Raw genomic sequence first — 10,532 nt, 5'->3', positions numbered from 1 at the left:
GTAGACCAAGCTGGCCTTGAACTCACAAAGATCTGCCTGTCTCTACCCCTAAGAGCTGGGATTAACGTAGTGCACCACTATCCCTGGTTTCAAAGTTACATCTTACTTTAACATTACATAATATCCTAACAGTACCTAAGACAATGCTCTAAGCCATAACATTCTTGAAGGGTGTGTGTCAAGGTAAGCACAGCTTTGTGATTACTAGCACTGACAGAACATGGGTCGCTAGCTGAACACCAACACTCTAGACAACTAGGTCCGCTGAACAGAGACACAGACAAACCACCTGCTGACTGCTTAGCATATGTTAAACTTCCGTTCTTGGTTTCACATACCATTCCCGGGCGAGCTTCTTATACGCCTTTTTAATGTCAGCCTGACTGGCGGTGCGGCTGACCCCCAGGACTCGGTATGGGTCAAAATCCAATGCGGACAGACCCTGCAGGGTCAGAAAGAGAACTATCCAGAACCGCCAGGAAACCTCCATCTCTCTTTCTTCCCAGAGCTGAAATGATTAAGAGGCAGCTGTAAGTTCCAGAGACAGAAACCTGGACGGCCTTGCTTTTTTTTTTAGGTGAGGAGATAAAGATAATGGTAAGAATTAAAAAGGACTTTTAAAAAATGGGACGGTGTCAATCTAGCTGACCAGATCTTAAAAACAAACAAACAAAAAACCCAGAAACAAGCTGAGCAGTGGTGGCTGCACACCTTTAATCCTGGCACCCAGGAGGCAGAGACAGGCAGATATCTGAGCTGAAGGCTAGTCTGGTCTACAGAGAGAGTTCCAGGATAGTCAGGAACGTATTGAGAAACCCTCTCTTGAAAAACAAAACAAAACAAAACACTGAAAATGAATGAGCTAAAATAAGTAGCAACTGTGAGAATATATTAAGGATAACCAAGAAACCACATCTCAAATGCACAATTTCATCTATCCTGGCAATAAAGTTAAAATTAATGGCTTCAGAGTAGCTCACTGAGTATTAAATAAACTCATAAATTCATCATACGATTTATCATGTATTAAATTACAGTCTGGGATCATTGTGGCATTTCTGGGCACTAAATAAAATGAATGTAAAACATCTAAAAAATAACTGAGCTCAGTAATGTTCAGTAAGACTGCTATTATTTTTTCACCATGTTCATTTAAACAGGAAAATGAGAAGTTGTTCTTTAATCCGGTTAGCAATTGACCATGGAAACTTCAGATAAGAAAAAGTGGTTAAGAAAACATTTAGTTTTCTGCTTAAAGACAACAAACAGGAAAGACCTGAATAGGTATGACTTTGAAATGTTTAAACTCCAACCCAGCTGAGGGGTTGAGTTCTATGTGGGTTTTCGAATAACCTTGGTTAATGAGATGGTGTGGTACTGGGAACACATACAGGCTATGATCTTTTATACCATACACTGTTTTCGTGGATCCCATTGATCTTGACCTCACAGTGTTAAGGTTCAGGAGGGTGGATTTTGACAAATGCAAGTTGGGGGGGGGGGTCTTCACAGACAGCGGGCCGCTGTTTAGAACTGCACCCATGCTAAGTAAAATCGACAAGCAGGCCAGTTTTTCCCTTAGAACAACCTGTTCTGAGTTCACCTGGCTTTGGGATTAGACTGGGGGTGCTGTCCATCACCACTCTAGGACCTAAACCTGTGTTCTTGCTGATAGGGTAGGCTTGAACACTAGCACCTAGAAGGATATTCACGGGCGAGGGTCGGGAAGAGTAAAGTGGGTAAGGCCTGGGTGCGGTGGGGAAGTTCTTTGGCTGACATTCTCCAGCTCCAGGGGGGCTGGCCTCAGTGCAGCGGACGCACTAGCCAACAGGTAGCCATCGGTGTCCCCCAAAGACAGGAGGTGGTGGCTCCCTGGTGGTCCTCGCAGGACCAAGCTCGCCTCGGGTGCCCGCTCGGGTCGCGACCTTCCGGGAGGCGGCCCCCTCCCGCGCCGCCCCGGTTCCTGTCGGCTCCCCGGTCCCCCAGGGCCCAGCGCGGGCTGAGGACGCGGAGGAGCTGACGGGAGATCACCGAGCCCTGTCGGGCCCCGCCGCGTCCGCGCGTCACGCCGAGAAGGAGTTACCGGGAAAGGGCACCGGCCCAACCGGCCGCAGGGTCCGTACTCCAGTGAATCCGCCGGGGCCGGCGCTTCCAGTCCACACCGGAGCACCTGGGGAGGAGAAAGAGGCGGGGCTCAGGCTCGGGCGGTCACGTGACAGTTAAAGACATCGCACTCCGAATGCACTCATAAGACCATGTTTAGGCCGCGCATCTAGGCCAGCTTTTTGGCCCCTGCCCTTCACCGTAGGCACGTGGATGTGGCGTGGTTGCTATAGGAACGGAGCGCGCTCTCCGGCAGGGTCCGAAGGCTCGATCTTGACCAGCGAGGCCAGAACGTGCCTTCTAGCGAGGCGGAGTCGCTATGCATCACGGGATGCCAAGAAGACCTCCGGGAACCGGGGAGGGGTTTCCACTGGTGGCCAGAAGGTGGCCTACGTCTAGCAACCGTTGCTAGGACGGGGACGCAGTCGCTGGTCCCAGTTCACTTTAACCCTATTCATAGAATCCTAGAGCGTCAGAGTTTGAACCGACCTTAGGGATGCTTTCTAGTCCATCTCTCCATGCACTGAGACTCAGTGCGGACCAAAGACTTGCCCAAATTCTGTTTATCAACGCAATAATGTTCTAGAATGGGACTTAAGCAAGCCCTGGGAAAGGGGTCTGGTGAATAAGGTTGACAATTTTTTGGGCCAGCCACCGAAGTCTCTTAGGGATTTATTTTCTATTCCATGCCTCGTGTTGAGATCTTATGTAATTGTTTGCTTTTATCACTTAATCTAGCGTGCTAGTTTTGTTGTTTGTTTTTGAGACAGGGTCTCATTGTGTTTCCTTGATTGATCTGGAACTCGCCAAGTGGACCAGGAAGGCCTCCAGCTTACAGAGAAGCTTGTGCTTCCTGAGTGCTGGGATTAAAGGTGTGCACTACCATGCCAGCTATATCCTGTTTGTTTATTCCACATCGTCTGTCGCTTGGCTCTTCCAGGAATGTCAGCTTCCATAGGAAGGGTCTCTTACCTGTCTTGTTCAGTTTGAACAGACGTTGGCATGCACAAGCTATCAATGAATATTTGAATAATTGCAAAATAAGTGGAAAAAAAAGTAAAGCTAAAACCTACTCCACCTCCACAGCCCCTGTCCATAAGTGAAACTCAATGGTAGAGTTCTACTTGCATTCCGTGCCCAAGGTTTTACTGCTCAAGTGACCTATAAGTAGTTGGTTATTTCGGGTTGAGCTCCTGCACTAACCCCCAACAGACCAATATGGAGTTATTCATGCTAGGCTTTTTGTTGCTGTTGTTTTCCCGTCGGGAATGTGGCAGGGATAAACAACACAAATAACGTAAGGAGTATAAAGTGGCAAGCACAATGCTCAAATTACTTTTGATACATGAAATGAGCGGGACGAAACTGGAAGAACAGAGGACTAGATTCCTGACTGTTTCTCTGAAGGAGGCTGTAGGGAGGGAAGGAGAGGAGAGGGAGATGGAAGTCTGTGTGGGCTTCGCTGTGTGAGTCACGATAGTCCAAAGCGACACCGGGAGTAGTGGGCAAGGAGGTTTTATTAGCCGCAAGGATAGGGCTTTACAGAAAAGCCACCAGCAGCAAGGGTCTTGAATAATGTGGGCCAGACCTCTACACATGGCTTTCTTTTCTTCTTGCCAGTAAGTAGGTGACCTTTTTGAGTGTCTGTAGACGTAGGGTCTTTGTGAATTTTGGTAGAGCAATCGCTACGTGCAAGGGGGCAGAGGGAAGATCCCACAACTGCTTTGACGAAAGGCGCAAGGCATCAAAACCACAGAACCTAGAACCCTAGGGGAGTCCTGGGGGCGTGGCAGGAATGGGGAGGGGGAGTGGGAGGGAGGCGCAATGGAAAGTCACGTGGAGGTGGCCAAAGGGGGCGGAGCAATGTTACGTTGGTGTCTGATAGAGGCGGGACCGGGGAGCAGGAACCAGAGCTGAGGGCAAAACTAGGAACACGACCCTAGCGCCACAAGGAGAAAAAGATGGGGGGTGGGGCCTGAGTGCGGAACCAGGGGAGGAACTGAGCGCGGAATGGGGGCGGGTCCAAGGGGCGGGAAGGCGGGCCTAGGGGCGGGGCGAAGGGGCACGTAGGGCTCGGGTGTAGGTCTAGGTTAGTAGGGACGTCGACGTAGGGGCGAGTCTTAGGGGAGGAGCAATATTGTATGGGGCGGGTCTTAGAGTGTGAGGACAGTGTCGGGGCGGGCTTAAGGGGGGCGTGGCGAAGGTGTCAGGGCGGGGCTCCAGGGGCGGGGCGGGGCCGAGAGCTCGTAGGAGGGAGGGGGGAATGGGGCAGCTTGGGGTGGGGGTGAGAGGGTGGCCGGGGTGCTGTGAGGTGGCTGAGGAGGCGGAGCCGAGTGTGCGCGAGGGACCGGCTTTGGGGCAGGGCGGAGTGTCGAGGCCGAGTTGACTGCAGGCTCGCAGGGCCTTCTCGGGGCGGGATCCCTTGCTAGGGGGTATGGGGGCGGGGCGTGGGTGCCGGGGCGGAACCCGAGGGCCGGAAGCGGACAGAACCCGGGGTCCCGCAAGCTGCCCGCCATGGACGAAGCGGACCGCCAGCTCCTGCGGCGATGTCGGGTGCGCCTGGTTGGCGAGCTGCAGGTCGCCGAGCTCTGGGACGCTCTGCTTAGTCGAGAGCTCTTCACGCGGGACATGATCGAGGATATCCAGGTGCGCCCCGCCTCCTTGCGTTCTCAGCTTTTCCCGCGGCGCAGGTGGGGGCTCGAGGGCTGTGAAAATATTCGCCGACGGCGCCGTCCCCGAACTCCCCCCCCCTCCTCTCCCCGCCTTGCACCCTGCGCAATCATGGGAAACCATGGCGTGGCACTCCTATTTGGACTTAAGGAGTCCAGAAGAATGAATAGAAAAACCTTAAGCACCTCTTGCGGAGTGTTTGCTAAAGCGACTGTAACCTACACTATGTTAGTATTCGTGTTTCTCTCGAGAAAGTAGGCGTGTATTTTTCAGACTCTACCATTAGCGTCCTAGGCACCCACTTTAGCCTTGCACTGGCTCCTTGTACCAGTCATTTGCACTCTTTGAGCCTCAGTTTCCTGGACTGTGAAACGGAATAGTGGTCATCCTAGAGCAAGTGAGATAACAGGTGAAGTGAACAGCACCCGGACGCAGCATGCCTTGTCTGTTTTGGTCAGGCCTTTATGTATCAAGTGCATGCTGTATAAAGGATTTTTGAGGAAAAAGGGATTTGATGTAGGTAGCATAGAGGAATAAAACCAAACATTTGATCTTTAAAAAAAATACACTTGCAAAGGCATGCGGAGCTCTGAGTTCGTGGCCAGCCTAGGTCTACAGAGTGAGTTCCAGGAGAGCCAGGGCTTCATAGAGAAACCCTGTCTCCAAAAACTAAGAAAAAAAATATACTTTAGCACTTTGTCCCAATTGACCCCGTCACCACAGGTCTGAAAAGGGAATATTTCTTTCTGAGAGGCTATGAATGGCAGGCTCTTTCTTGGGGACTGCCTAAAAGGCTGTCTCCAGCAGCTGTATTATCATCCAGGAACCTGGTCTGGTCCAGTGAAGGAGAAATAGAAAACGGTGGACCAGACTCATGTGATTAACTAGTTACCAACTAATAGTAAAACCAGTCTGGCAGTGATGGTGTAGGCCTTTAGTCCCAGTACTCCAGGAGGCAGAGGCAGGCAGATCTCTGTGAGTTCAAGGCCAGCCTGGTCTACAAGAGCTAGTTCCAGGACAGGCTCCAAAGCTACAGAGAAACCCTGACTTGAAAATAAATAAATAAATAAAATCAGTATTAGGAGCAACTTCTGTTAAGAACACTGCTGATTAAGAGAAGTGGTTTGAAGGGAAAGTCCCAGGCTTCAAGGCACATTAAGAGGGACCATAGGCTGAACTGCCCAGGGAGGCCCCAGCAGCTTTTCATCTTGTTCCTTTCTCCAGCTAAGTATGATCAGAGCTGTAAGTATCCTGGCCTAGTGTCAGCTGTGACAGACTGAAAGGAAAGGCTGGTTCCAGGGGTGTTGGCACACACCTGGAATCCCAGCACTCAGGAGGTAGAGACTGGAGGATCAGGTGTTCAAGGCCATCCTTGGCTACCTATGCCTGGCTACATGAGGTCCAGTCTTCCGAAACCAAGAGCAAGGGCTGGATAGCTGCCTCAGTGTTTAAGAACATTTTTGCAGAGTACATGGGTTCAGTTTTCAGCACCCACATGTCAGCTCAACTGTCTGTAACTCCAGTTCCAGGGGATCTGACACCCGCTTCCAGCCTCCTCAGGCACCTGACACACAATTGGTGCACGTGCACACACATACGTGTACACACACACATTCACAAATATTTAAAGCAAAACCAAAGCAAGAGCAGGAGAGTCTGAAGTTCACGGAAGTCAAAAGCCAGTTTTGGCTACTTGAGAACTTTTCCCTCTCCCAAACCAAAATGAAAGCTTCCTACCCCCATTCCGAACAAAACCTCTTTCCTCCAAAAAGGAGAGGCTGGGAATCTTGGTTTCTGCATTCAATTCCCTCACTTACTTAAATGTTAGCAACAAATTTAGAAGATTTTGGGGCTAGAGAGATGACTTAGCTCTTAGGAGCACTGACTGCTCTTCCAGAGGACCTGGGTTCAATTCCTAGCACCCACATAACAGCTCACAGCTGTCTATAACTCCAGTTCCAGGAGACCTGACACCTTCACATAGACATGCTTGCAGGCAAAACACCAATGCAATGAAATAGATAATTAAAAACAAATTTAGAAAAATTTATAAACCTTGTGCAAGCCGCTGGCCACCGTTTTCCTCCTTTTGGTGGGACTAATTAGCACCCAGCACAGTGCTGGACACACAGTAGGTGTCTTTGAAGCACTGCAATGACTAGACTAGCAAAGGCTGCAGAGGGACATGCGACATGCTTTCAATGCACTGCTGAGTGAGTTTCTGCCCACCTGCCCCAGCCTTAACGCTAGACGAGAAGTAGGAGACAGTGGGAGCCAATGAATGTCCCTGGGTAATGAGTGTCTGTCTGGTTTTTCTATCCAAACAGCAGGCAGGCTCTGGGTCTCGGCGGGATCAGGCCAGGCAGCTGGTCACCGATCTTGAGACCCGAGGGAGGCAGGCCCTTCCTCTCTTCATCTCCTGCTTAGAGGACACAGGCCAAGACACCCTGGCTTCATTCTTGCGAATTAGCCGGCAAGCAGCCGGCAAGCAGGATCCAGAGGCTGTTAAACCCCTAGACCACCTGGTGCCTGTGGTCCTGGGACCAATCGGACTCACACCAAAGGAGCAGAGAGTAGTGAAGCTGGAGCCATCTCAGCCTGCCCAGGGAAACCTCACACCCGTGGTGCTGGGGCCAGAAGAACTCTGGCCTGCTCGCCTCAGACCAGAGGTTCTCAGGCCAGAAACTCCCAGGCCAGTGGACATTGGTTCTGACAGAAGCCATGATGCCTGTGAGTACTGAGAGAATGGTTGGTGGGTAGGTGTGATGCGGTTATTGGGGTGTGACTCTGGGTACAAATTGGTGGATTGAGATTCAGAATTTTAGTATTTATCTTTTTTTGTGTAAATTAACCCATTTATAAGAGGCTAGGGAGGTCACAAACAACAGTAGCACTTCTGCTGGTCTTTCGGTTCCTTTGGTCTTCTGATGGCAGAAGTGAAGTAGGTCCAGGCCCACCAGCCAGTTTTTATGCAGGAACCGCAGTGCCAGATGCCAACGGCGCGTCTCTTCATCTTGTTCTTGCCACAGAACGAGGAAGTGTACTTGGTGTATATGCCGTCTAATTTCAATTTTCTTTACCGTTTTCCAGAGGGAGGCACTATAGCGGGTCCCATATTTCCCAACGATCCCGACTTTCTTGGTGCATGTAGTCATGTCTCTGGAACCTAAGCCCAGGCCCGGAGAGCTCTAGTATTGTCCTAATGAGTGCTCATAAGAGATGAGTGGAATATTCCAATCAGTCTCTAGGAGATGAAATTTTGACAGACCATCTTTAGAGCAAGAGTTTGTCATGGATACTCTTTGTTTCTCCGAGTGTTTCCAGAAGGAGCTGTTTTCAGGGTTTGCCTTTGGTTCTAGTGGATGACTGAAAGTACCCACGACTGGCAGGAGGTGTAGGGAGGCTGTGAGGACATACACATGTACATCATATACATATACATCATATACATATTGCATGATGTATACTCCGACCTCCCTGCAACCCCGCAAGGCGGATACCTTTCGATTCAGCCCTGTAAGCAAGGAAACAGTGGTGCAGGAAAGCGAAATAATTTGCCAGAGATGACAAGATCACAGTTTGCAGGGAAATGCATACATCCAGGATGGAAGGTTTCTTCCTGCATGCGTGTGCACACAGCTTGCCACTACCCACACCATCACATTACAGGATGTTTTGGTATCCTAGGAGACCTTGTCTCCAGTCAGTACCCACTTCTGCAACTGAGGAAATTGCCATTCTGGTTTCATCGACATCTGTCCCTTTTGCTTGCCACTTGTATATCAGTGAAAATGAAATTGTATCTTAGGAGCTCTGTTGAGTCCACATTTCTCGCCCATCTTATCTGCATTTCATTTGTGGTGGTGTGCAGGCCTACAGTTCGTTCTTCATTGCTAGGTGGCAGTAGTTCCTGTTCTGAATTACCTGAAGTCATTTATTCTGTGTGTGTGTGTGCACCTGAGTGTTTTATGTGTACTACATGAGTGTAGAATCTCACAGAAGTAGATCCCCTGGAACTAAGAGTTTCAGGTGGTTGTGAACTACTATATGGATACTGAGAACTGTATCCAGGACCTGTAAGAGCAGATGATTTGGTTTTTGATTCAGGGTTTCTCTGTGTGGCCCTAGCTTTCCTAGAACTCGCTCTGTAGACCAGGCTAACTTTGCACTCACAGAGATCCACTTGCTTCTGCCTCCCGAATGCTAGGATTAAAGGTGTGCCCCACCACTGCCCAGCAGGTTATTCTTTCTTTAAGATCATATTTTTATTCTATAGTTAAAAGTTATGTGTACTTATATGTGGGTATGTGCACATGAATGCAGTGCCATTAGAGTCCAGAAGAGGGCATCAGATTCCCTGGTCCTGGAGTTCCAGACTAATCAGGGCAGGAATACAAGGCATGAACTTGGATTTATTTGTTATTTTTACCCCTTTTATGTAGTAGTGGAATTATGTGGTCTGTATTTCAGTGGCTGGCTACTTGCTTGTTTTTAACATAGCCTCCTGCTCTCTGGGTTACCCAGGGCGTTGTGTGTATCACTAGTTGGCTTCTCTTTAAGATGCCCCACCACCACCAGTGGCCTAATCACAGTTGAGGCTTTTGAGTGAGACCTTAGTGAACATTCTTGGGCTCTTTTCAAGGGTGGAAGTGTGTGTTTTTAATGTTGTTGGGACATGTCTCCATGATGGCATGTCCTTGACTTCTATTCCAAAGTCCTGCTGTGAGAGCTGTCTTCACAGTTCCTTGGCCTTTCCCAGCTGAACCCCAACACCCACATTTCTTCTTCCCTGTTTTTCAGGTGCTCCAGAGAAGATCAAGGGTCATGCAGATATGGTAAGTCCTTATGTGGTTAGAGTTTCTTTTCCCCACGCCTTCCCTGTGGCTGAGCTAGGAGCTGAGGAACCCTGCCTCGCTGGGGAAGTCTGGTTACAGTTACCACACTCCGTGGCTCCTGACCCCAGCTGGAGCACTCTGTCCCACCCACCCTGCCCATCTGCCCCTGTAAAATCAAAGTTCAAAGCTAAAGAAGGGCTGCATCCTCTGGGTGACTCCAGCCAAGTCACTGCTGAGGCTGTCCTTGCTATCTACACACTCCGTGTGCTGCTGTAGTTCTTCATGTTGGGAACAAGGCAACAGCTTCATGTTGGGAACAGCGCAGAGCCTGCGCTGGGCAGAGAAAAGGCAGGCAGAGGAATATTGAGATAGAGAGGTCAGACCCATGGACGGTCATGGAAGAGGAAGTTCAAGTGTAAACGGTGGTGGCGCTTCTTGTCCCGACTGCACAGTCCCAAATAATCACACAGAAACTTATATTAATTGAAAACTGTTTGGCCTGCAGTTCAGGCTTCTTACTAACTAGCTCTTACATCTAAACTAACCCATTTCAGCATACAGGCATACATGCAAGCAGAACACTGTATGCATAGTAAGTAAATAAATAAATATTAAAAAAACTGTATAAAATAAATATTAAAAAATATACATAACTGGTCACTCTCTTATATATACATTATAATTCCAACTAATAGCTTACCATAGTATGTTAAGAAGGATTTTCTGATATCACTTGAATTAGGGGAAGATTTTAAAGAAATATTTCTGTTGCGGAAAAATGATATAAATGTATTTGGAATATTTTTACAAATTGTTTTCTAGTTATTACATGAAAGATAAGTAAGCATATACTAATAAAGATGTAAATAAAGTCTTAGTAGTACTAGCAACCACCGTCCTATTGCAAAAAATTATATAAATTTA

General features: G+C 48.9%; 2 protein-coding genes across 4 annotated transcripts in view; one reads left to right on the top strand and one right to left on the bottom strand.

Moving 5' to 3' along the window:
- Positions 1-2,231, bottom strand: part of Dnajc16 (DnaJ heat shock protein family (Hsp40) member C16) — a 31,900-nt gene extending 29,669 nt beyond the window's left edge. Inside the window, exons 1-2 of the mRNA XM_026782091.1 lie at positions 2,084-2,231; positions 339-508 (exon numbers count right to left, since the gene is read on the bottom strand). Coding sequence (XP_026637892.1) covers positions 339-490 — 152 coding nt within the window. The 5' untranslated portion in view covers positions 491-508; positions 2,084-2,231. The remainder of the gene's footprint in view (positions 1-338; positions 509-2,083) is intronic.
- Positions 2,232-4,408: 2,177 nt separating this feature from the next.
- Casp9 (caspase 9) overlaps positions 4,409-10,532 on the top strand; it is a 16,174-nt gene continuing 10,050 nt past the window's right edge. Inside the window, exons 1-3 of one of the 3 annotated variants that reach the window (XM_013348329.2) lie at positions 4,409-4,749; positions 7,104-7,503; positions 9,574-9,608. In XM_013348329.2, the coding sequence (XP_013203783.1) occupies positions 4,618-4,749; positions 7,104-7,503; positions 9,574-9,608 (567 nt within the window). In that variant the 5' untranslated portion in view covers positions 4,409-4,617. Of the gene's footprint in view, positions 4,750-7,100; positions 7,504-9,573; positions 9,609-10,532 lie in introns of all 3 variants that reach the window. The other 2 variants (XM_013348328.2, XM_026782372.1) reach the window with 2 other exon arrangements.

The sequence above is a fragment of the Microtus ochrogaster genome, chromosome 10, assembly GCF_000317375.1.
Source record: "Microtus ochrogaster isolate Prairie Vole_2 chromosome 10, MicOch1.0, whole genome shotgun sequence".
In the NCBI taxonomy this organism is placed as follows: Eukaryota; Metazoa; Chordata; class Mammalia; order Rodentia; family Cricetidae; genus Microtus; species Microtus ochrogaster.
This window is presented reverse-complemented; position numbering and strand designations above follow the sequence as displayed.